At 50.0% G+C, this 26,310-nt stretch overlaps 3 protein-coding genes across 3 annotated transcripts in view; 2 read left to right on the top strand and 1 right to left on the bottom strand.

The window, feature by feature from the left end:
- Positions 1-1,008: 1,008 nt before the first annotated feature.
- Positions 1,009-3,198, bottom strand: LOC135973124 (uncharacterized). The gene is made up of 2 exons (XM_065554775.1): positions 2,272-3,198; positions 1,009-1,674 (listed from the first exon to the last, which is right to left on the bottom strand). Exons 1-2 carry the CDS (start codon positions 2,810-2,812, stop codon positions 1,172-1,174), a joined length of 1,044 nt encoding a protein of 347 aa, XP_065410847.1. The 5' UTR covers positions 2,813-3,198; the 3' UTR covers positions 1,009-1,171.
- A 4,877-nt stretch (positions 3,199-8,075) lies between these two features.
- The window catches only part of DDR2 (discoidin domain receptor tyrosine kinase 2), an 89,665-nt gene continuing 71,430 nt past the window's right edge, over positions 8,076-26,310 (top strand). Inside the window, 2 exon segments of the mRNA XM_065554773.1 lie at positions 8,076-8,187; positions 11,308-11,418. Coding sequence (XP_065410845.1) covers positions 11,337-11,418 — 82 coding nt within the window. The 5' untranslated portion in view covers positions 8,076-8,187; positions 11,308-11,336.
- Positions 11,425-17,866, top strand: LOC135973123 (SRRM2 protein homolog rsr-2-like). Its single transcript, XM_065554774.1, has 2 exons — positions 11,425-15,359; positions 16,424-17,866. Exons 1-2 carry the CDS (start codon positions 14,813-14,815, stop codon positions 16,927-16,929), a joined length of 1,053 nt encoding a protein of 350 aa, XP_065410846.1. The 5' UTR covers positions 11,425-14,812; the 3' UTR covers positions 16,930-17,866.

Raw genomic sequence — 26,310 nt, forward strand, 5'->3', positions numbered from 1 at the left:
GAAACGCCAGAATACCAAGATGAGAGCAGCCCTCACAGTTGAGAAGCGAGTGGCGATAGCCCTGTGGAAGCTTGCAACGCCAGACAGCTACCGGTCAGTCGGGAATCAATTTGGAGTGGGCAAATCTACGGTGGGGGCTGCTGTGATCCAATTTGCCAGGGCAATGAAAGACCTGGTGATAGCAAGGGTAGTGACTCTGGGCAACGTGCAGTCAATAGTGGATGGTTTTGCTGAAATGGGATTCCCAAACTGTGGCGGGGCCATAGACGGAACCCATATCCCTATCTTGTCACCGGAGCACCAAGCCACCGACTACGTAAACCGCAAGGGGTACTTTTCAATGCTGCTGCAAGCCCTGGTGGATCACAAGGGACGTTTCACCAACATCAACGTGGGATGGCCGGGAAAGGTACATGATGCTCGGGTCTTCAGGAACTCTGCTCTGTTTCGAAAGCTGGAGGAAGGGACTTTCTTCCCGGACCAGAAAGTGACCATTGGGGATGTTGAAATGCCTATCGTGATCCTTGGGGACCCAGCCTACCCCTTAATGCCATGGCTCATGAAGCTGTACACAGGCAGCCTGGACAGGAGTCAGGACCTGTTCAACTACAGGCTGAGCAAGTGCCTAATGGTGGTGGAATGTGCATTTGGACGTTTAAAAGCGCGCTGGCGCAGCTTACTGACTCGCTCAGACCTCAGCGAAAAGAATATCCCCATTGTTATTGCTACTTGCTGTGCGCTCCACAATATCTGTGAGAGTAAGGGGGAGACCTTTATGGCGGGGTGGGAGGTTGAGGCAACTCGCCTGGCCGCTGATTACGCGCAGCCAGACACCAGGGCGGTTAGAGGAGCACAGCAGGGCGCGGTGCGCATCAGAGAAGCTTTGAAAACGAGTTTTGTGACTGGCCAGGCTACGGTGTGAAACTTCTGTTTGTTTCTCCTTGATGAACCCTCCAACCCCCCCCCCCCCGACCCGGTTCACTCTACTTCCCTGTAAACCAACCACCCCACCCCACCCTCCCCTCCCGCTTGCAGAGGCAATAAAGTCATTTTTTTTTAACATTCATGCATTCTTTATTAGTTCCTTACAGAGGTAGGGGGATAATTGCCAAGGTAGCCTGGGATGGGTGGGGGAGGAGGGATGGAAAAGGACACACTGCATTTTAAAACTTTAAGTCTTATTGAAGGCCAGCCTTCTGATGCTTGGGCGATCATCTGGGGTGGAGTGACTGGGTGGACGGAGGCCCCCCCACCGTGTTCTTGGGCGTCTTGGTGAGGAGGCTATGGAACTTGGGGAGGAGGGCTGTTGGTTACACAGGGGCTGTAGCGGCGGTCTCTGCTCCTGCTGCCTTTCCTGCAACTCAACCATACGCTCGAGCATATCAGTTTGATGCTCCAGCAGACGGAGCATTGCCTCTTGCCGTCTGTCTGCAGGCTGACGCCACCTATCGTCTTCAGCCCGCCACTTGCTCTGTTCTTCCCGCGATTCAGCCCGCCACCTCTCCTCTCGTTCATATTGGGCTTTTCTCATCTCCGACATTGACTGCCTCCACGCATTCTGCTGTGCTCTATCAGCCTGGGCGGACATCTGCAGCTCCGTGAACATCTCGTCCCTCGTCCGACGTTTTCTCTTTCTAATGTTCACGAGCCTCTGCGAAGGAGAAACATTTGCAGCTGGCGGAGGAGAAGGGAGAGGTGGTTAAAAAAGACACATTTTAGAGAACAATGGGTACACTCTTTCATTACAAGGTCGCATATTTCGGCTTGCAGGCAGCCATCGTAGGCCACAGTGTTTTGGCTTTTTTAACCTTCTTAACCTGCGGGAAAGGTTGCAAACAGCAGCGCATTTCCCATATCAAGGATGAATTGGGTTGTCCATTTAAAATGGGGTTTCAATGTAAAAGGAGGGGGCTGCGGTTTCCCGGTTAACATGTGGCAGAAACACAAGTAAACCCCCCCCCACACACACACACACACGATTCTCTGGGATGATCACTTCACCCCTCCCCCCACCATGTGGTTAACAGCGGGGAACATTTCTGGTCAGAAGAGCAGGAACGGGCGCCTCTGAATGTCCCCTTAATAAAATCACCCCATTTCAACCAGGAGAGCTTTCTGGAGATGTCCCTGGAGGATTTCCGCTCCATCCCCATACACGTTAACAGACTTTTCCAGTAGATGTACTGGCCGCGATTGCCAGGGCAAAGTAATCATTAAACACGCTTGCTTTTTTTTTGTAATGTTTACAAATATTTACAAAGTTACACTCACCAGAGGTCTCCTGTGTGCCCTGAGGGTCTTGGGTGAGTTCGGGGGTTACTGGTTCCAGGTCCAGGGTCACAAACATATCCTGGCTGTTGGGGAAACCGGTTTCTCCGCTTCCTTGCTGCTGTGAGCTACCTACAGTACCTCCATCATCATCTTCCTCGTTCCCCGAACCGTCTTCCCTGTGTGTTTCTCCAGTGAGAGAGTCATAGCACACGGTTGGGGTAGTGGTGGCTGCACCCCCTAGGATCGCATGCAGCTCCGCGTAGTAGCGGCAAGTTTGCGGCTCTGCCCCAGACCTTCCGTTTGCTTCTCTGGCTTTGTGGTAAGCTTGCCGTAGCTCCTTAATTTTCACGCGGCACTGCTGTGTGTCCCTGTTATGGCCTCGGTCCTTCATGGCCTTGGAGATCTTTTCTAATACTTTTCCATTTCTTTTACTGCTACGGAGTTCAGCTATCACTGCTTCATCTCCCCATATGGCGAGCAGATCTCGTACCTCCCGTTCGGTCCATGCTGGAGCTCTTTTGCGATCCTGGGAGGACTCCATCACGGTTACCTGTGCTGATGAGCTCTGCGGGGTCACCTGTGCTCTCCACGCTGGGCAAACAGGAAATGAAATTCAAACCTTCGCGGGTCTTTTCCTGTCTACCTGGTCAGTGCATCTGAGTTGAGAGTGCTGTCCAGAGCGGTCACAATGAAGCACTGTGGGATAGCTCCCGGAGGCCAATAACGCCGAATTCCGTCCACACTACCCCAATTCCGACCCGCAAAGACCGGTTTTATCGCTAATCCCCTCGTCAGAGGTGGTGTAAAGAAACCGGTTTAAAGGACCCTTTAAGTCGAAAGAAAGGGCTTCGTTGTGTGGACGTGTCCAGGCTTAATTCGGTTTAACGCTGCTAAAGTCGACCTAAACCCGTAGTGTAGACCAGGCCCCAGAGGTGTCTAACACACAGGAGTATAGCTTAAGCCCTGAGTCAGGGCTCTGAAGGCAAACACCCCTCCACATGACAGAAGTCAGTGTCAACTGACTCTCCCCCCATAATGAGTGTTTCCCTGCTGCTGCTGCTGTCAGTGACTGGTGTGGGCATGTTACTTCTCTCCGTGCATGAGCAGTGTCGGCGCATTCTGGGTAGCCCCAGAACCACAGCCTGTGTCCTCCTAGCCTCTGTTTAGATGTCACTTCCTGCTGTGTGGCTGACCTTAACAGTGCTTGTGGCACAGGACCTGGTTGCAGGAGGTGGAAGGTTACACATTTGGTATGGATGGTATAGATGATGTATCTTGCAATAGTTGGTGTAGCAGCTTGGGGCGGGTGGTCTTGCTATTATAGGTGGATATGGATTGTGTAGTGTTACACCTGGGTGCTGTTGGAGTGGCTGTAACACTGTAGTGTGCATGGGGTAGCTTTAACACCCATGTGTGGATGGTATCATTACTCCTGCGTGTGGATGGTGTAGCTGTTACACCTGGGTACATGTGGTATGTCTGTTACTGCTTGGTGTGGAGAGTGTGAGCTGTTTACCTGGGTGTGGCTCACATATCTAACACATCTGTGTGCTACTCATATAGCCATTACAACTCACTGTATACGTATAGATTTACACAGGGATAAGGACAGGAGGGTAGAGGTGTGGCTCTTTCCTGTGGATGGTATAGCTGTTTCACCTTGGTAGAGATGTTATGGTTGTCACACCTTGGTGTGGATGCTGTAGCTGTTCACCCTGGTGTTGGTGTTGGTGTTTATAAGTATTACACTGTGTTGCAGACCATACAGCTGATAGCTTGGTAGAGATGGGGATGGGGTGCCTTCTGCACCCAGGTATGGATGGGGTAAGTGTCAAACCTGTTTGCAGGTACAATAGCTTGGCTAATGTAGTTTTTAAACCTTTGTTCAGATGGGGTAGCTGTTACACACTAATACTGATGGTGTAGCTGTTAGTCTTTGGTGTGGATGGAATGGCTGTTACACCTTGTTGTAGATAGTGTAGCTATTACACCAGGATGCTATTCCATGCTTGGTATGGAGGTTACAACTTTTACAGCTGAGTGCAAAGGGTTTAGCTGCTATGAATTGTGTGCACAGTGCACCTGTTACACTGTCATGCAGCTGGTGTAGCTGTTACACCTCAGTGCACAAGGTGTATCTCTAACCCCTTTCTGCAGATTGTATAGTTGTTTCACCTTGGTGTGGATAGTGTAGCTGTTGCCATCTGTATCATGTAGTATAATTGTTGAACTTTGGTGTGGTTGGTGCAGGTGTTCTACTTTGGGGTGGATGATATTTTGATGCTGTATTAGCTGTTACCTAGGGTTACCATACGTCCAGATTTCCCCGGACATGTCCGGCTTTTTGGTGCTCAAATCCCCATCCGGGGGGAATTGCCAAAAAACCGGACATGTCCGGGGAAATAGGGAGGCAGCATAAATCAGGGTCCGCCCGGCCCTAGCAGGACCCGCCGGGTCCGCAGCGCAGCCCAGCCGCCCGGCTACATTGTAATGAGCTCGGGCGGGGGAAGGAGGGAGGCGCAGCCGCAGAAGGCGGCGGAGGGGCCGCTGCTGCCCCCGGAGGCCGGGCGGACCGCGCGCCCCAGCCGAGCCCGCAGGACCACGGGGAGGCCGGGCCCAGGCAGCGGCTCGGGCTTCCCTCACGGGCTGGAACTCCCCGGCCACTGGGGGACCCTTCCTGCGGCCCCGTCACCCCGCGTGGCAGGAAGAAGGCTGCGGCGCAGGGCAGGAATGCGGCGTGTGCCGGGGCTGCAGGGACCCGCGCTGCCCTGGTCACCTCTGAGCATCCGAAGCCCCCGCCAGGCAGAGGCTGCCGGGGGAGCGGGGGAGCAGGGCAGGCGGGGGGGGGGTGCAGAGGCTGCAGGGTGAGGAGGAGCAGGGGAGGCAGGGGCATAGAGGCTGCAGGGGTAGGGGGGTGCAGGGGCAGGGCAGGCGGGGGGGCACAGAGACTGCAGGGACGGGGGGGGTGCAGGGGCTCCAGGGCCAGTGGGGAGCAGGGGGCACAGAGGCTGCAGGAGCGGGGGTGTGTGCAGGGGCTGCAGGGCGAGTCGGGAGCAGGGAAGCACTTAGCAACCCCCAACCAAGATCAAAGCGGGAAGGAGGAGGGGGAATGTGGGGTGCTCAGAGGAGGGGGCAGAGTTGGGGCAGGGACTTTGGGGAAGGGGTTGGAATGGGGGTGGGTTTGGGGTGGGGCTGGGGTGGGGCAGGGGCAGAAAGGGGCAGAGTTGGGGCGGGGCCGGGGGGGCAGGGCCCCGTGGAGTGTCCTCTTTTTTAAATGTTTGAATATGGTAACCCTATGTTACCATAGTTAAGGTAACATCCAGAACATTCATTATGATGGGATAGAATTGTAAAAACTTCATGTGTGAGTAAGTTTTAGAAGAACTAAAATTGTACCATAACCTTTGTCTTGTTACGGATTGTTTGGTGTATCTTATCAGTTGTTGAATTGAAATTCTGGGACGTTTATAACAAGATGTTCAATGGGTATTTTGGCATTTTCCCTGGCTGTAGATGGTGGAGCTGTTTAATCAGGAGACTTATTGGCAGGGTGCCAGTCACTTTCTCTTTGGAATCTGATAATCTCTTCCTCTTGCAGCTGGGGAATCTGTCATTCTTGGGGTAATGTTTCCCTTGTTCTGTTCTCCTGACACGCTTCCATTTTCTATCCGTTCTGTCGTTAGTTATCATTGGTTCCAGAAGCTTGTTAGAACCTAATGTAACCCACTGGACAGCATGTGTTACGCATTCCCCACTGTCTAATGTGCAGAGGAGGCAGGTTTGTCACAGGCCCAAGCCCCAGCAGTGTGGAGACTCCTGCTGTTAGCCCTGGAGCCCCTTTTATTCTATCATCACAGTAACACCAAGATCAGTTTTAGTATCATACCTAATGATTTTTCCATGCCTGGCCCAAGCTTCTTACTGCATAGCTGCAGCCCTGTCCACCTCTCCCTGGGAGAACAGCAGCAGCAGCCAGACAAAAGGGGAGTCTTTTTTTCAATTTTAAAAAGTTCTAGCCTTCCCATTGGCTCTTTTGACCAGGTGCCCACTCACTTCCTTTTACCTATGCATAGTAGTGAGACTTTTTAAACCTTTTATAGGTAGAGCAATTAGAGAACAGCTACTAAGTGAGATTTTATAGCTACTGGCTGGCTGGGTGTTCATAAAAGGGAGCTCCCCCCCTCCCCCACCTTCATTTATCACAAGGTTCATTGTGTCAAGACATATGGTGAGAAGGACAAAAATCTTGGTGTTACTGTGATGATAGAATAAAAGGGGCTCCAGGGCTAACAGCAGGAGTGTGAGTGCCAACCTCAGGGTAGACTGTCAAGGAACAGGGCACAAACAACTGGTTGTGTGTACTATAATTAGATTTCACCAACCAAGTAACAAGTGTGAACTCTTCAAGCCTTATAACAGCCTTAACATGGAGTCACAGGCATCCCCTTTGGGCACTCCAGTCTATCTTACCTGCCGGTCAAACTTTCCTTTGTGATAGATGGTCCCTTACATTAGCTTTTCTAATTTAGGCGGGGAGGGATAGCTCAGTGGTTTGAGCATTGGACTGCTAAACACAGGGTTGTGAGCTCAATCCTTGAGAGGGCCACTTAGGGATCTGGGGCAAAATCAGTACTTGGTCCTGCTAGTGAAGGCACGGGGCTGGACTCAAAGACCTTTCAAGGTCCCTTCCAGTTCTAGGAGATAGGATATCTCCATTTATTTAAAAAAATCACAGCAATATTTAGGTTACTTCCAGTCTCAAAGAACTTGTCACTTACCCCATGTCGATTGCACCTTAGATCTCTTACCAAAGACAAAACTTGTAGCCAATCCTGTAATAAACTATCTAAAGATTTATTAACTAGGAGAAAGAAATGAGAGTTATTTACAAGGTACAAGCAGGTAAACACACACACAGAAATGAGTTACAGTTTTAGATTTCAAAAGGTAATGGAAGCTGCTGTGATGTGCAGTATCTGTATGTCCCTTAGGGCTAACCTAAGCTAAGCAGCTTGGGGATCCCTTGCTTATGCTTAGAAATATTGTCCCTCCAAATTCAAGGCAGCACACTGATACAGTGCCTCCTGGTCAGGGAATTTTATTCCTTTCCCTCAGAGTTCAAACTGATGGAACAAGTGGCCATGCCTGTCTCTTCTTCATGGGTGTGTGTCTTTGTCATTTGATGTTTCTCAGTGGCTCATTTGGTTTCAGTGGGCCTTCTTGTGAAGTGCTGGCCCTGCACACACTAATTAATGCTTCTTTTCTGTTTGGTGAGTTACACAATTACAGCGGTTTACATGCAAACACTCAGTAGCACTGTATACCATGAGCTACAGATGTTATAAGTGAGATCAATACATGCAGCATCCTTCAAGCATTTCATAAGGTCTAAACACATTCTTTTCAACTTAACATCTTTTTTAACCATGCTAACACACAGTGAGCCAGACTGGTTTCCAGCTATGCATTTGTCAGTGTTCAGTGAGGCTGGAGGCCTTGGCATGAGCTGACACCTGGTCTGCCAGCATCACACAGGTTTTCTAGCAGAATATCCTAGGGCAGAACTTGTAGCTGCTGCAACAGCCACGTGGGAAAAGACATGCTCTATGATTGATGGAGACAGACAGGCCAATCACATGCATAAGAGCTGCCCTCTGGCTCAAATGGGGGATGAAGCTGGGGGCGGACTCTAGAAACTCAATTTATAGATAGGAAAATGTTGATTTCTCTCCTGCTGCGTTATGGGAGGAACCCAGGAGTAGGCAGCCCTGATTGGAAGCAGAAATCAAGGGAGGGGACTAGCAAACTGGGAGTTGGCAGGAAACGTGAGCAAGGAGACAGGGCTGGCAGCGGGGGAGAAATGGAGGATGAGTGCTCCACTGTACTGGACAAGGGCAGGAACCCTGGATCCCTGAGGTAAGTGGGGAAATGGGATCCTGGGAGGAAGCACAAGCAGGAGAGCGCAAGAGGGGAGGACTCCTGTCTCATGCTGAGAAAGAGGGACGATGGAGGAGTTATCTTAAGTGCCTATACACAAATGCAAGAAGCCTGGGAAACAAGCAGGGAGAACTGGAAGTCCTGGCACAGTCAGGGAACTATGATGTGATTGGAATAACAGAGACTTGGTGAGATAACTCACATGACTGGAGTACTGTCATGGATGGATATAAACTGTTCAGGAAGGACAGGCAGGGCAGAAAAGGTGGGGGAGTTGCGTTGTATGTAAGAGAGGAGTATGACTGCTCAGAGCTCCGGTATGAAACTGCAGAAAAACCTGAGAGTCTCTGGATAAAGTTGAGAAGTGGGAGCAACAAGGGTGATGTCGTGGTTGGAGTCTGCTATAGACCACCAGACCAGGGGGATGAGGTGGATGAGTCTTTCTTCTGGCAACTAGCAGAAGTTGCTAGATCGCAGGCCCTGGTTCTCATGGGAGACTTTAATCACCCTGATATCTGCTGGGAGAGCAATACAGCGGTGCACAGGCAATCCAGGAAATTTTTGGAAAGTGTAGGGGACAATTTCCTGGTGCAAGTGCTGGAGGAACCAACTAGGGGCAAAGCTTTTCTTGACCTGCTGCTCACAAACAGGGAAGAACTAGTAGGGGAAGCAAAAGTGGATGGGAACCTGGGAGGCAGTGACCATGAGATGGTCGAGTTCAGGATCCTGACACAAGGAAGAAAGGAGAGCAGCAGAATACGGACCCTGGACTTCAGAAAAGCAGACTTTGACTCCCTCAGGGAACGGATGGGCAGGATCCCCTGAGAGAATAACATGAAGGGCAAAGGGGTCCAGGAGAGCTGGCTGTATTTTAAAGTATCCTTATTGAGGTTGCAGGAACAAACCATCCCGATGTGTAGAAAGAATAGTAAATATGGCAGGCGACCAGCTTGGCTAAACAGTGAAATCCTTGCTGATCTTAAACGCAAAAAAGAAGCTTACAAGAAGTGGAAGATTGGACAAATGACCAGGGAGGAGTATAAAAATATTGCTCAGGCTTGCAGGAGGGAAATCAGGAAGGCCAAATCACACTTGGAGTTGCAGTTAGCAAGAGATGTTAAGAGTAACAAGAAAGGTTTCTTCAGGTATGTTGGCAACAAGAAGAAAATCAAGGAAAGTGTGGGCCCCTTACTGAATGAGGGAGGCAACCTAGTGACCGAGGATGTGGAAAAAGCTAATGTACTCAATGATTTTTTTGCCTCTGTCTTCACGCACAAGGTCAGCTCCCAGATTGCTGCACTGGGCAGTACAGCATGGGGAGAAGGTGACCAACCCTCTGTGGAGAAAGAAGTGGTTCGGGACTATTTAGAAAAACTGGACGTGCACAAGTCCATGGGGCCGGATGCGCTGCATCCGAGGGTGCTAAAGGAGTTGGCGGGTGAGATTGGAGAGCCATCAGCCATTATTTTTGAAAACTCATGGCGATCGGGGGAGGTCCCAGATGACTGGAAAAAGGCTAATGTAGTGCCCATCTTTAAAAAAGGGAAGAAGGAGGATCCGGGGAACTACAGGCCAGTCAGCCTCACCTCAGTCCCTGGAAAAATCATGGAGCAGGTCCTCAAGGAATCAATTATGAAACATTTAGAGGAGAGGAAAGTGATCAGGAACAGTCAGCATGGATTCACGAAGGGGAAGTCGTGCCTGACTAACCTAATTGCCTTCTATGATGAGATAACTGGCTCTGTGGATGAGGGGAAAGCAGTGGATGTGTTATTCCTTGACTTTAGCAAAGCTTTTGATACGGTCTCCCACAGTATTCTTGCCGCCAAGTTAAAGAATTATGGGCTGGATGAATGGACTGTAAGGTGGATAGAAAGCTGGCTAGATTGTCGGGCTCAACGGGTAGTGATCAATGGCTCCATGTCTAGTTGGCAGCCGGTTTCAAGCGGAGTGCCCCAAGGGTCGGTCCTGGGGCCGGTTTTGTTTAATATCTTTATTAATGATCTGGAGGATGGTGTGGACTGCACTCTCAGCAAGTTTGCAGATGACACTAAACTAGGAGGCGTGGTAGATACACTAGAGGGTAGGGATCGGATACAGAGGGACCTAGACAAATTAGAGGATTGGGCCGAAAAAAACCTGATGAGGTTCAACAAGGACAAGTGCAGAGTCCTGCACTTAGGACGGAAGAATCCCATGCACTGCTACAGACTAGGGACCGAATGGCTAGGTAGCAGTTCTGCAGAAAAGGACCTAGGGGTCACAGTGGACGAGAAGCTGGATATGAGTCAACAGTGTGCTCTTGTTGCCAAGAAGGCTAACGACATTTTGGGCTGTATAAGTAGGGGCATTGCCAGCAGATCGAGGAACGTGATCATTCCCCTTTATTCGACATTGGTGAGGCCTCATCTGGAATACTGTGTCCAGTTTTGGGCCCCACACTACAAGAAGGATGTGGAAAAATTGGAAAGAGTCCAGCGGAGGGCAACAAAAATGATTAGGGGTCTGGAGCACATGACTTATGAGGAGAGGCTGAGGGAACTGGGATTGTTTAGTCTCCAGAAGAGAAGAATGAGGGGGGATTTGATAGCAGCCTTCAACTACCTGAAGGGGGGTTCCAAAGAGGATGGAGCTCGGCTGTTCTCAGTGGTGGCAGACGACAGAACAAGGAGCAATGGTCTCAAGTTGCAGTGGGGGAGGTCCAGGTTGGATATCAGGAAAAACTATTTCACTAGGAGGGTGGTGAAACACTGGAATGCGTTACCTAGGGAGGTGGTGGAGTCTCCTTCCTTGGAGGTTTTTAAGGCCCGGCTTGACAAAGCCCTGGCTGGGATGATTTAGCTGGGAATTGGTCCTGCTTTGAGCAGGGGGTTGGACTAGATGACCTCTTGAGGTCCCTTCCAACTCTGATATTCTATGATTCTATGATCAGAATCCCCCTAGAGATGTTCAGACTGCATGTGGGCCCCTCTCATGCTCATGCATCTCTGCTCCGTGTGCATTGAGCTGCACAGTATTGCCCCTTCACAGCAGTGACAATTTCATACTCCCACTGTCCTGCTTAATGTCTTCTACTGCTTCTTTTATCTCCCCATTCAGCTGCTGCTCTGGGGCTGAAGTAACCTGCCATGATGATCTCCCCTCCCAGGATGCCTCTCCTGCTGCTGTTGCTCCACATCCCAAGTGCTGCCAAAGCTCAGGTTAATCCAGGTAAGCAAAATGAAGGCCAAGCTGTTGCAATCCCAGTGAAGCAGCTGCCCAAGAGGTTATTTTCATTGGCTGTGCTCCTGCCAACCGCAGGCCAAGGCTCATTAATCTTCTTCCTCCATAACAGACGGGTCACCCCGTTTCCAGGAACTCAGACTTTCCAAATACAGAGAAGATGAAAGTGTCTTTCTGAAACTCTGCATTGACACCTGCCCAGGACGGGGATGGGCTGTGCTGGTTTACAGTGGCTTTGTTAAAACCTGGTGTAATCCTTTAATCTCACAGTACTGCTGCCTCCCGTCATCCCACAGCACTGTGTTCCTGGCCCTAGCGATTATAAGATTATTCTTCCCAGCCAGTCTTACAACCATGGCCCCACTGAGGACAATGGCAAAGCCCCTATTGACTACAGTCGGGTCAGGATTTCAGCCCCTCTTCCACCAGGAGACTTATCAAGTAGCTTTCTAGGGTTTTCTCTCTGGAATGTGAAGAGTGTTTAGTGTTTCTGAAAGGGAGGGGCTGACGCCAGTGGCAAGTCAGAGACAGGACCCAGTGTATCTTGGTCCTGACCTGCAACCACTCTGATAAAATAACAATTATACCTAGCTCTGAGTGAGTCAGTATCGTTCACTCAGGGGAAATGGAGGCATAGAGCAGGGCAGTGATTTGCCCAGGGTCACCCAGAAGGCCAGTAGCAGAGCTGGGACTAGATCCCAAGTCTCCTGAGTCCCAATGCACTGCTCTACCCACTAAACTATGCTGCCTCATGCACCTTAGCTGTGATCCACAGGTATTCCAATGCTGCCTCTGCAACAGTTCAGCAAGGATACCTTGGTTGTAGCTTGCAAGGGGCCTGCTATTTTAATCCTGTGCTACTCTAGTGCCAAAGCACATCCACCCTGAACTGCAGCACCCCCTGCAAGCCATCCTCTGGGCCCTTTCGCAGCTCTGCCAATGCAGAGTCCTGGCTCTCTTAAATAGGGACACTTGTTCCTGTGGGGTGTTTGATCTATGTACGCATAGGGAGGAGGTTGAGCTCACTGAGCATGTTTGACTTGTGATTATCTGTGGTCGCATGCGGAGCCTGGGCCTTTGAGTGGAGGCCTTTCTATGTTTTGTTCCCAATTGGTCCAGTTTTATTTTGAGTTTGATGAGAGCAAGGAAATCTGTACTGGGTATTATTTTTTCTCCTGGTCCTAGGTACTTTTTTTGGCCATTCCTAGCTGTAGCAAACAAAGACTTGCTTTATAAAATCTCTGACAGATGCCTGGCCCCTATGCAGAGCCAGGGACTTTTGAAAAATTGATCTTTTTAAAAAATTGATACAGGCAAGAAAAGAACATCTAAAAGAGATTTCTCCACATGCATTCATGGAAGCAGAATCGCTAGCCCCTTTGGCCATGGTAGAGGAACTGGTACATATCAGGGGGTTACAGTTGGTTTCCTCTGTGACCCAATCAGTTCAAGGCCCAGGCCCATCAGGAAGGAAAAATTTGCTGGGTTTCCCCATGGATTATGCACAACAACATACTTATTCCAAAGGAGTCAATCCTGTTTCATTGGAAGACTTCTATCAGACATACATTTGGCCTTGTCTGGCCTGGACAGTCATTGTATTAGACTGGAGCCAAAGTAACTGAGCGGATCCCAAAGGAACAACCCTACAAGGGATTCCTACAGGCTTTCAGTGTGATCTGCGGTTGTAGTCCTTGGAGCTGTGATCTGCTCTGCTATCACAAGTTCAACAGGTTCAGGTTTGGTCAGTATCTGGAAATGGTTCTAGTGATTCGGAAGATGCTGCTCTGTACCGGACACAGTGCTAGGGGCCAGGTGTGCTGCTGTCTTTTGGATGAGACATGACACTGATGATCTGTAGTCCCCTGTGGCCATCAAAAGTGTTATAGAGATCAGCCTGGGCATTTAGGCCAGGACACAATAATTAGATTATGCCTTGCAAAATTCTCTCTGCCTCTAGAGCTAAGGTCCCTAAACTGTCAGTGCTTCCCCTAGGGGGGCACGGATGAATGTCCGGTGGTGCACGGCGGGGCCGGGCCAGCCCCCCCGGGGGGCAGGGAGTGCCACCCAGCCCCTCCCCACTCCCAGCTTTGCTCTAGTTCCCAGCCTGGGGCTGAGGCTGGGGGTGAGGCCAGGTGTAGAACTACCCCAGGCTGCGGGCCTGGCTGCTGGCCCACATGGCAGCCAGCTGCAGATCTGCTCCCACCCCTGCCCCCAGCCTCGGCCCCTGGCTGTGGCCTGCTTCTGGTCACAGACCTATCCGCAGCTGTGGCCCCAGCCTCTGCCCCTTACCCCAGTCCGCATCCCCTCCCTGCCTCCCTGTAACTGGGGCCCTGCTCTTGGCCCCAGCAGGTTGCGGGGCGGGGCCTGGACAGGGATAACGGGGGGTGCAACCCTCAAAAGTTTGGGGACTGCTGCTCTATAGAGAACAAATGTTTAATCCTGGGCTGTCAGTCTAGCAGAGAAAGGTAAAACATGAGCCTATGGCTGGAAGCTGAAGCTAGACAAATTCAGCCTGGAAATAAGGTGAAAATCTTTACCAGTGAGAGTAACTAACCATTGGAACAACTCACCAAGGGTCGTATTGGATTCTCTGTCACTGAAAATGTTTAAATCAAGATTGGGTGTTTTTCTAAAGCTCTGCTCTAGGAATTGTTTTGAGGAATTTCTCTGGCCTGTGCTGTATGGGAGATCAGACTGGATGATCACACAGGCCCCTTCTGACCTTGGAATTGATGAATTTTCACTTCCTTTCTAAAGTGGTCTGTCATGTGGCATTGCTGTGCGCTATAAACCAGCTGCTCCCTCCCATCCCAGTGGTGGCTGTATTTCAGTGGTGAGTAATGAATTCTGCAAAGTGTTTGTGTTGGGATTGCAGTGCCATACAGTATAGAAATACAGTGTATCAAGGTGAAACAGCCCTGGGTCAGACTGAATCACAGTCCATGACTTCCATTACCATGCAAGTTCATGGGGATTCACTGGTGCAAAACCAATGTGAGGCCTGGTCTACACTACGACTTTAATTCGGATTTATCAGCTTTAATTCGAATTAACCCTGCAACCGTCTACACAACGACGCTATTTATTTCGATGTAAAGGGCCCTTTAAATCGATTTCTGTACTCCACCCCGACGAGCGGAGTAGCGCCAAAATCGATTTTAACATTTCGAATTAGGGATAGTGTGGCCGCAATTCGATGGTATTGGCCTCCGGGAGCTATCCCACAGTGCATCATTGTGACCGCTCTGGACAGCAATCTAAACTCGGATGCACTGGCCAGGTAGACAGGAAAAGCCCCGCGAACATTTGAATTTCATTTCCTGTTTGCCCAGCATGGAGAGCACAGGTGACCACAGATAGCTCATCAGCACAGGTAACCATGCAGGCTGATAATCGAAAAAGAGCACCAGCATGGACCGTGAGGGAGGTACTGGATCTGATCGCTGTATGGGGAGAGGATTCAGTGCTTGCAGAACTTCGTTCTAAAAGACGAAATGCAAAAACTTTTGAAAAAATCTCCAAGGGCATGATGGAGAGAGGCCACAATAGGGACTCTGAGCAGTGCCGCGTGAAAGTCAAGGAGCTCAGACAATCCTATCAAAAAACAAAGGAGGCAAACGGTCGCTCCGGGTCAGAGCCGCGGACATGCCGCTTCTACGCCGAGCTGCATGCAATTCTAGGGGGGGCTGCCACCACTACACCACCTGTGATCGTGGATTCTGGGTCGGGGATAGTCTCATCAGCGACGCCTGAGGATTCTGCCGATGGGGGAGAGGAGGAGGAGGAGGAGGAGGATGAGCTTGCAGAGAGCACACAGCACTCCGTTCTCCCCAACAGCCAGGATCTTTTTCTCACCCTGACTGAAGTACCCTCCCAAGCCTCCCAAGCCAGTACCCAAGACTCTGACCCCATGGAAGGGACCTCAGGTGAGTTTACCTTTTAAAATATAAAACTTGTTTTAAAAGCAAACGGTTTTTAATGATTACTTTGCCTGACTTTGCATTCGCGGTCAATTCAGCTACTGGAAAAGTCTGTTAACGTGTCTGGGGATGGAGCGGAAATCCTCCAGGGACATCTCCATGAAGCTCTCCTGGAGGTACTCCAAAAGCCTTGCCAGAAGGTTTCTTGGCAGTGCATCCTTATTCCCTCCTCCATGGTAGGACACTTGACCACGCCATGCTTGCAGCAAGTAATCTGGTATCATTGCCTGACAAAGCCTGGCAGCGTATGGTCCCGGTGTTTGCTGGCATTCAAGCAACATCCGTTCTTTATCTTGTTGTGTAATCCTCAGGAGAGTGATATCACTCCTGGTAACCTGGTTGAAATACGGGAACTTAATTAAGGGGACAGAGGTGGCCGTTCCTACTGGGCTGTTTGCCTCTGGCGGAAAATAAATCCTTCCCTGCAGTTAGCCAAGCGCAGATGGGAAATTGGCCCTGAGTTTTTCGCGTTTGGCTAGCAGGGATCTTCCCTGTTACCAGCCACGCGGTGGGGGGAGGGGTACCGTGATCATCCCAGAGAATTCATGGCGGGAGGGGGGCGGCGGCGGGGGGGTGGTTAGTTTGGTGCCTGCAGGGATCTTCCCTGATACCAGCCACGCGGTGGGGGGGAGGGGTACAGCGATCATCCCAGATAATTCATGGCGAGGGGGGGGAGGGGAGGGGGTTAGTTTGTTTTCTGCTGCTGCTGAATGTTAACAGAAAAACCGCAGCACTCTACAGGCTATGCTTGGTATGTGGGAAAGGAGGGCGCAGAAGCTGTAAGACAATGGCTTACCATGGCCGCATGCAAGCCGAATTCTGTTGCCCAGACCTGTGATCTCTAGCAGCAAAGCCACAGGCACTCAGCATTAAGAGGCAAAATGCGACCTTGCACAGAAATCACATGTGCTATGTAATGTGAATAGTGTTGGTCACCGTGAAAGAGTATAAGCATTGTTCTGCAAAATGTAGCTTTTTAAACAATTCTCTCTTTTTTCCCCTCCCTACAGCAGCTGCAAATTCCTCAAGCCTCCCTCCTCCATCCCGAAGGTTATCACAGATAAGGCGTCGTAAGAAGAGAACGCGAGACGAGATGTTTTCTGAAATTATGGAATCCAGCCGCAGTGACAGAGCTCATCTGAATGAGTGGAAGGAAACAGTTTCAAAGTATAGGAAAGAAGCCAGTGAACGTGAGGACATGAGGGACCAACGTGAGGACAGGAGGGACCAACGTGAGGACAGGAGGGACCAACGTGAGGAGAGGAGAGACGCTCGAGATGAGAGGTGGCGGCAGGAAGACCAGAGGAGGCAGGATGCAACGCTGGGGCTGCTGTGTGAGCAAACAGACATGCTCCGGCGTCTGGTGGAGCTTCAGGAATGGCTGCTGGAAAACAGACTGCCGCTTCAGCCCCTGTTCCACCCTCCCCCCTCCCCATGTTCCGTATCCTCCTCACCCAGACGTGTAAGAACGCGGGGGGGGGGAGGCTCCGTACACCTTCCCATTCCACCCCAGTAGACAGCCCAAGCAAAAGGCTGTCATTTTTTTAACCTTTTCTTTGTGGCTTTTTCCTTCCCAGCAATCCTCCTCCCAAATACCACCCAGGTTCCCTCCCTCTTTTTCTAATCTATTAATAAAGAATAAATGATTTTTAAATGATAGTGACTTTATTTGGTTTGAAAGAAAGCTGGGGGAAGGGGGAGGGTGGGTTCCTTACAGAAAATCAGTCAATAAAGGGGGCGGGTTTTCATGAGGGAGAAACAAACAGATATTTCACACTGTAGCCTGGCCAGTCATGAAACTGGTTTTTAAAGCTTCTCTGATGCACAGCGCTTCCTGGTGTGCTCTTCTAATCGCCCTGGTGTCTGGCTGCGCGTAATCAGCAGCCAGGGGATTTGCCTCAGCCTCCCACCCCGCCATAAAGGTCTCCCCCTTACTTTCACAGAGATTGTGGAGCACACAGCAAGCAGAAATAACAATGGGGAGATTTCTTTGGCTGAGGTCAGAGCGAGTCAATAATGATCGCCAGCGACCTTTTAAACGGCCAAATGCACATTCTACCACCATTCTGCACTTGCTCAGCCTGTAGTTAAACAGCTCCTGACTCCTGTCCAGGCTGGCTGTGTACGGCTTCATAAGCCATGGCATTAAGGGGTAGGCTGGGTCCCCAAGAATAACTATTGGCATTTCAACATCCCCAACGGTTATTTTCTGGTCCGGAAAGTAAGTCCCTTGCTGCAGCCCTTTAAACAGAGTAGTGTTCCTGAAGACGCGAGCGTCATGAACCCTTCCCGCCCAGCCCGCGTTGATGTTGGTGAAACGTCCCTTGTGATCCACAAGTGCTTGCAGCACCATTGAAAAGTACCCCTTGCGGTTTATGTACTCGGTGGCTTGGTGCTCCGGTGCCAAGATAGGGATATGGGTTCCGTCTATCGCCCCACCACAGTTAGGGAATCCCATTGCAGCAAAACCATCCACTATAGCCTGCACATTTCCCAGAGTCACTAACTTTCGTAGCAGCACCTGAGTGATTGCTTTGGCTACTTGCATCACAGCAGCCCCCACAGTAGATTTGCCCACTCCAAATTGATTCCCGACTGACCGGTAGCTGTCTGGCGTTGCAAGCTTCCACAGGGCTATCGCCACGCGCTTCTCAACTGTGAGGGCTGCTCTCATCTTGGTATTCTGGCGTTTCAGGGCAGGGGACAGCAAGTCACAAAGTTCCATGAAAGTGCCCTTACGCATGCGAAAGTTCCGCAGCCACTGGGAATCGTCCCAGACCTGCAACACTATGCGGTCCCACCAGTCTGTGCTTGTTTCCCTTGCCCAGAATCGGCGTTCCATGGATAGACTCTGCCCCATTAACAACATGATCTCCAAAGCACCGGGGCCCGTGGTTTCACAGAATTCTGTATCCGTGTCCGTGTCCATGTCCATGTCAATGTCCTCATCATGCTTGTTGCTGCGCTGCCGCCGCCGCTGCCTCCTCGCCTCGTTTTTCTGGTCCTGGCTGAGCATAAACTCCACGAGAACGCGCGAGGTGTTTACAATATTCATGAGTGCTGTCTTGAGCTCAGCGGGCTCCATGCTTGCCGTGGTATGGAGTCTGCAGTGTGTTCACCTACCCAGGAAAAAAGGCGCGAAAATGGTTGTCTGCCGTCCGTTGCTTTCATGCAGGGAGGGAGGAGGGAGGGAGGAGGTGAGGCTGTACCCAGAACCACCTGCGACGATGTTTTTTGTCCCATCAGGCACTGGGATCTTAACCCACAATCCCAATGGGCGCGGGAGACTGCGGGAACTATGGGATAGCTATGGGATAGCTACCCACAGTGCAACGGTGCAGAAATCGACGCTAGCCCCGGTACTTGGACGCACACCACCGAATTAATGTGCTTAGTGTGGCCGCATTCATTTCAACTTTATACAACCTGTTTTTCAAATCCGAATTATATAAATTCGGATTAATCCCGTAGTGTAGACATACCCTAAGAAAGACAGAACATTTTCATATACCCATACCTCGACAGCTGTCTGATATGAAGAAGATCTCCCACAACGGGGCTCGTAATCCATCCACCTGATTCCCTGTCTGTTCCACAATTTAGGTAGTACTGAGAAATCCAGCTTGACTCCTCTCTAAAATATGAAGTTATTTGGGCCAATTCTAGACTCCCACCAAATCAGTGGCTTATCTTCTCCAGGACAGAGTCAAGAACCTGTCATCCCTTATCCTACAGCTAGAATCAAACCCACATAAATAAGAATGTGCCTTGCCATGTTGGGACACGTGGTCTCCTGTACCTTTTATGATGCCATGTGCCAGACTTCACTTCCACTGCATTCAGGGCTGGTTCAGGCTAGCGTATGCCATTCCAGGCATCACTTGGATATGCCCTTCTATGTGTTACCCCACCCCAATCCCAAGTATTGTAGTATAGTCTGTCCTGGAAGAACTCTGTGAATGCCTGTATTGGGATCTCCTCCCAGCCTCCCCTCTGATCCAGGTTTATAGCTGTAGACACTTTGCTTAGGGTATGGGGAGCATACATGAGAAACCTTTCCAAGAGACTGATATAGTTTCTTGCCTCTCTCTGGACCCAGAGAGGCAAGAATGTATATCAGTCTCTTGGAGTGCTGAGCTGGATGCATGGCTTGCGAGTCCTTTCTTCAGTATATCACATGGTGATTAGTCCAGGTAATGGAGGACAATATGACCACCATGTTCTTCATCAGGGTTTCTCAAACTGGGGGTCGGGACCCCTCAGGGGGTCACGAGGTTATTACGGGGGGAGTCATGAGCTGTCAGCCTCCACCCCAAACCCCGCTTTGCCTCCAGCATTTATAATCACTCAGAGGCTTGCTATGTGAAAGGGGTCACCAGTACAAAAGTTTGAGAACCACTGTTCTACATCAACAGGCAGGGTGGTGTAAGATCCTACCAGCTCTGCCAGGAAGCCATCAGACTATGGAACTAGTGCATCACACTTGTGTTTCTCTTTCGGTCATACATCTACCTGATCTACAGAATACTTTAGTGGACAATCTCAGCACACACTGCTGTACCAACAAGGCCCTTAGTTTTTGTTTTTTACCATTTTTAACCAGGTTTTACAAAAGCTATTACTGGATATTTCACCTGAATTTTAGACCACTTGTGTACATGAAAATACCAATTATGTGAGAAATCAGTATATTACATTGTTAGTTTCTAATAAATTAATCTAAATGCAAATCCAAGACCATCTATTAAAGTAAGGCACTGTAGTAGAAGATACACACTCATGTGTACATATGTAAATGTCAGTGCTCAAGTCCTAAAAAAAGAAGTACAGAACTCCTTAGACCCTGCTCCGGAAGGCGAGATGGCAAGTTGGTAACCAGGTAACCTAGCTGCTATCTCTCTTTCTGGAGTGGGTCCGGAAGAGGTGGACCTTACCTTTGTTTCCCAATCTCTGATATCACAAAACAAGGGGGAAATCCTACATGTGGATCAGAGATATCTTGATCTCAGGGCATGGAGGTTGGATGGTTGTTGACCATAAAGTATGCCTGCTTCTCTTCAATCAGGAATATCATCAAGTGACACTTTCTCGGGCGCCCAGGACTGTGGGTCCCTTGTCTCCAGTGTGAGAGAGTTCATCCTGTGATAGCTTTTTGTCAGCTCTTGTACACCGCCAGCCTTTCAACTACTCAAACACTCTCCTCAGGACTCCACCAGTCCTATTTTGCTTCACAGGTTAACATTAGGTGCACCTCAGTCCCCAAAATCCCTTTGAATAGTATTCCTGGTAGCATCCAGACCCTGTCACTGGACACTCTCAGTGATTACCAGGTAAGCTGTTCCCCAAGAGACAGCCTGTATACAGCTGGAAGGTTACAGCTCAGGATCAGGTCCTTTATAATAATACAGCACTGTAATCTATTTATGGGGTCACCAAATGAACTAGGGGTCACCAAATGAAATTAATAGGCAGCAGGTTTAAAACAAATGAAAGGAAGTATTTTTTCACACAACACAACCTGTGGAACTACTTGTCAGGATGTTGTGAAGGTCAAGACTATAACAGGGTTCAAAAAAGAACTAGATAAGTTCAGTGGCTAGAGGATAATCGGGATGGGCGGGGGGATGGTGTCCCTAGCCTTTGTTTGCCAGAAGCTGGGAATGAGCGACAGGGGATGGATCACTTGATGATTACGTGTTTTGTTAATTCCCTCTGGGGCACCAAGCATTGGCTGCTGTCGGAAGACAGGATACTGGGCTAGATGGACCTTTGGTCTGACCCAGTATGGCCGGTCTTATGTTCTATTAAGTATAAAAAGTAGGATTTAAGTGGTTTCAAGTAATAACAGACAGAACAAAGTAAGTTACCAAGCAAAATAAAACAAAACATGCAAGTCTAAGCCTAATACATTTAAGAAACTGAATACAGGTAAATCTCACCCTCAGAGATGGTCCAATAAGCTTCTTTCACAGACTAGACTCCTTCTTAGTCTGGACCCAATCCTTTCCCTGGTACGGTTCTTGTTAGTTCCAGCTCGGGTGGTAACTAGGGGATTTCCCATGACTGGCAGCCTCCTTTGTTCTGTTCCACCCTCTTTTATAGCTTTGGCACAAGGCTGGAATCTTTTGTCTCTCTGGGTCCCCACCCCTCCTTCTAAATGGGAAAGCACCAGGTTTAAGATGGATTCCAGTACTAGGTGACATGGTCACATGTCCTGTGAGACCCCAAGCCTCCATTCTTTCTGGCCTGACTCATAGGAACACAGGAAGGCTTACAAGTAAACAGAGCCATTTACAACCAATCATCCTAGTTAATGGGAGCCATCAAGATTCCAAGCCACCACTAATGGCCCACACTTTGCATATTTACAATAGGACCTCAGAGTAATACTTCATATTTCTAGTTTTAGGTACAAGAAGGATACATTCATACAAATAGGATGAACACACTCAGTAGATTAAAAGCTTTGTAATGATACCTTACAAGAGACCTTTTGCATGAAGCATATTCCAGTTACATTATATTCACACTTATAAACATATTTCCATAAAACTTATGGAGTGCAACGTCACAGACCCCACGTTTGGGAGGGGACTTTGGAGTGAGGAGCTGGATATGGGGGCGGGAGAAGGAGAGGACGTGGGATGGCCTTACTCTCCTGTGCTGACACTTAAGATAAACCTTAAAATCTTTTATGGGTTAAAGTCCATAATTCACTTATTTTTGCTGTATTTGAAAATTAGAATCTAATGCCCTTTGCCCCTACCCTACGCTGTCCCAGCAATGGCCCATGGGTCAGCTGAGTTCCAGCCTGCACCAGCAGGGAAGACACATGGACTGGCTCTCCTCTCAGGGTATGTCTACACTACGGGATTAATCCGAATTTATATAATTCGGATTTGAAAAACAGGTTGTATAAAGTCGAAATGTATGCGGCCACACTAAGCACATTAATTCGGTGGTGTGTGTCCAAGTACCGGGGCTAGCGTCGATTTCTGCACCGTTGCACTGTGGGTAGCTATCCCATAGCTATCCCATAGTTCCCGCAGTCTCCCGCGCCCATTGGGATTGTGGGTTAAGATCCCAGTGCCTGATGGGACAAAAAACATCGTCGCAGGTGGTTCTGGGTACAGCCTCACCTCCTCCCTCCCTGCATGAAAGCAACGGACGGCAGACAACCATTTTTCCTGGGTGGGTGAACACTGCAGACTCCATACCACGGCAAGCATGGAGCCCGCTGAGTTCAAGACAGCAGTCATGAACATTGTAAACACCTCGCGCGTTCTCGTGGAGTTTATGCTCAGCCAGGACCAGAAAAACGAGGCGAGGAGGCAGCGGCGGCGGCAGCGCAGCGACAAGCATGATGAGGACATTGACATGGACATGGACACGGACACGGATACAGAATTCTGTGAAACCATGGGCCCCGGTGCTTTGGAGATCATGTTGTTAATGGGGCAGAGTCTATCCATGGAACGGCGATTCTGGGCAAGGGAAACAAGCACAGACTGGTGGGACCGCATAGTGTTGCAGGTCTGGGACGATTCCTAGTGGCTGCGGAACTTTCGCATGCGTAAGGGCACTTTCATGGAACTTTGTGACTTGCTGTCCCCTGCCCTGAAACGCCAGAATACCAAGATGAGAGCAGCCCTCACAGTTGAGAAGCGCGTGGCGATAGCCCTGTGGAAGCTTGCAACGCCAGACAGCTACCAGTCAGTCGGGAATCAATTTGGAGTGGGCAAATTTACTGTGGGGGCTGCTGTGATGCAAGTAGCCAAAGCAATCACTCAGGTGCTGCTACGAAAGTTAGTGACTCTGGGAAATGTGCAGGCTATAGTGGATGGTTTTGCTGCAATGGGATTCCCTAATTGTGGTGGGGCGATAGACGGAACCCATATCCCTATCTTGGCACCGGAGCACCAAGCCACCGAGTACATAAACCGCAAGGGGTACTTTTCAATGGTGCTGCAAGCACTTGTGGATCACAAGGGACGTTTCACCAACATCAACGCGGGCTGGGCGGGAAGGGTTCATGACGCTCGCGTCTTCAGGAACACTACTCTGTTTAAAGGGCTGCAGCAAGGGACTGACTTTCCGGACCAGAAAATAACCGTTGGGGATGTTGAAATGCCAATAGTTATTCTTGGGGACCCAGCCTACCCCTTAATGCCATGGCTCATGAAGCCGTACATAGGCAGCCTGGACAGGAGTCAGGAGCTGTTTAACTACAGGCTAAGCAAGTGCAGAATGGTGGTAGAATGTGCATTTGGCCGTTTAAAAGGTCGCTGGCGATCATTATTGACTCGCTCTGACCTCAGCCAAAGAAATCTCCCCATTGTTATTTCTGCTTGCTGTGTGCTCCCCAATCTCTGTGAAAGTAAGGGGGAGACCTTTATGGCGGGGTGGGAGGCTGAGGCAAATCGCCTGGCTGCTGATTACGCGCAGCCAGACACCAGGGCGATTAGAAGAGCACACCAGGAAGCGCTGTGCATCAGAGAAGCTTTAAAAACCAGTTTCATGACTGGCCAGGCTACAGTGTGAAATATCTGTTTGCTTCTCCTTCATGAAAACCCGCCCCCTTTATTGACTGATTTTCTGTAAGGAACCCACCCTCCCCCTTCCCCCAGCTTTCTTTCAAACCAAATAAAGTCACTATCACTTAAAAATCATTTATTCTTTATTAATAGATTAGAAAAAGAGGGAGGGAACCCGGGTGGTATTTGGGAGGAGGATTGCTGGGAAGGAAAAAGCCACAAAGAAAAGGTTAAAAAAATGACAGCCTTTTGCTTGGGCTGTCTACTGGGGTGGAATGGGAAGGTGTACGGAGCCTCCCCCGCCACGTTCTTACACGTCTGGGTGAGGAGGATACGGAACATGGGGAGGGGGGAGGGTGGAACAGGGGCTGAAGCGGCAGTCTGTTTTCCAGCAGCCATTCCTGAAGCTCCACCAGACGCCGGAGCATGTCTGTTTGCTCACGCAGCAGCCCCAGCGTTACATCCTGCCTCCTCTGGTCTTCCTGCCGCCACCTCTCATCTCGAGCGTCTCTCCTCTCCTCACGTTGGTCCCTCCTGTCCTCACGTTGGTCCCTCCTGTCCTCACGTTGGTCCCTCCTGTCCTCACGTTCACTGGCTTCTTTCCTATACTTTGAAACTGTTTCCTTCCACTCATTCAGATGAGCTCTGTCACTGCGGCTGGATTCCACAATTTCAGAAAACATCTCGTCTCGCGTTCTCTTCTTACGACGCCTTATCTGTGATAACCTTCAGGATGGAGGAGGGAGGCTTGAGGAATTTGTAGCTGCTGTAGGGAGGGGAAAAAGGAGAGAATTGTTTAAAAAGCTACATTTTGCAGAACAATGCTTATACTCTTTCACGGTGACCAACACTATTCACATTACATAGCACATGTGATTTCTGTGCAAGGTCGCATTTTGCCTCTTAATGCTGAGTGCCTGTGGCTTTGCTGCTAGAGATCACAGGTCTGGGCAACAGAATTCGGCTTGCATGCGGCCATGGTAAGCCATTGTTTTACAGCTTCTGCGCCCTCCTTTCCCACATACCAAGCATAGCCTGTAGAGTGCTGCGGTTTTTCTGTTAACATTCAGCAGCAGCAGAAAACAAACTAACCATCCCCCCCCTCTCGCCATGAATTCTCTGGGATGATCGCTGTACCCCTCCCCCCCACCGCGTGGCTGGTATCAGGGAAGATCCCTGCAGGCACCAAACTAACCACCCCCCCCCCGCCACCGCCCCCCTCCCGCCATGAATTCTCTGGGATGATCACGGTACCCCTCCCCCCACCGCGTGGCTGGTAACAGGGAAGATCCCTGCTAGCCAAACGCGAAAAACTCAGGGCCAATTTCCCATCTGCGCTTGGCTAACTGCAGGGAAGGATTTATTTTCCGCCACAGGCAAACAGCCCAGTAGGAACGGCCACCTCTGTCCCCTTAATTAAGTTCCCGTATTTCAACCAGATTACCAGGAGTGATATCACTCTCCTGAGGATTACACAACAAGATAAAGAACGGATGTTGCTTGAATGCCAGCAAACACTGGGACCATACGCTGCCAGGCTTTGTCAGGCAATGATACCAGATTACTTGCTGCAAGCATGGCGTGGTCAAGTGTCCTACCATGGAGGAGGGAATAAGGATGCACTGCCCAGAAACCTTGTGGCAAGGCTTTTGGAGTACCTCCAGGAGAGCTTCATGGAGATGTCCCTGGAGGATTTCCGCTCCATCCCCAGACACGTTAGCAGACTTTTCCAGTAGCTGAACTGACCGCGAATGCATCCCAAGTCCTCAGGGCAAAGTAATCATTAAAAACCGTTTGCTTTTAAAACAAGTTTTATATTTTAAAAGGTAAACTCACCTGAGGTCCCTTCCATGGGGTCAGAGTCTTGGGTACTGGCTTGGGAGGCTTGGGAGGGTACTTCAGTCAGGGTGAGAAAAAGATCCTGGCTGTTGGGGAGAACGGAGTGCTGTGTGCTCTCTGCAAGCTCCTCCTCCTCCTCCTCCTCCTCCTCTCCCCCGTCGGCAGAATCCTCAGGCGTCGCTGATGAGACTATCCCCGACCCAGAATCCACGATCACAGGTGGTGTAGTGGTGGCAGCCCCCCCTAGAATTGCATGCAGCTCGGCGTAGAAGCGGCATGTCCGCGGCTCTGACCCGGAGCGACCGTTTGCCTCCTTTGTTTTTTGATAGGATTGTCTGAGCTCCTTGACTTTCACGCGGCACTGCTCAGAGTCCCTATTGTGGCCTCTCTCCATCATGCCCTTGGAGATTTTTTCAAAAGTTTTTGCATTTCGTCTTTTAGAACGAAGTTCTGCAAGCACTGAATCCTCTCCCCATACAGCGATCAGATCCAGTACCTCCCTCACGGTCCATGCTGGTGCTCTT

This window comes from Chrysemys picta, chromosome 8, assembly GCF_011386835.1.
Source record: "Chrysemys picta bellii isolate R12L10 chromosome 8, ASM1138683v2, whole genome shotgun sequence".
Lineage (NCBI taxonomy): Eukaryota > Metazoa > Chordata > Testudines > Emydidae > Chrysemys > Chrysemys picta.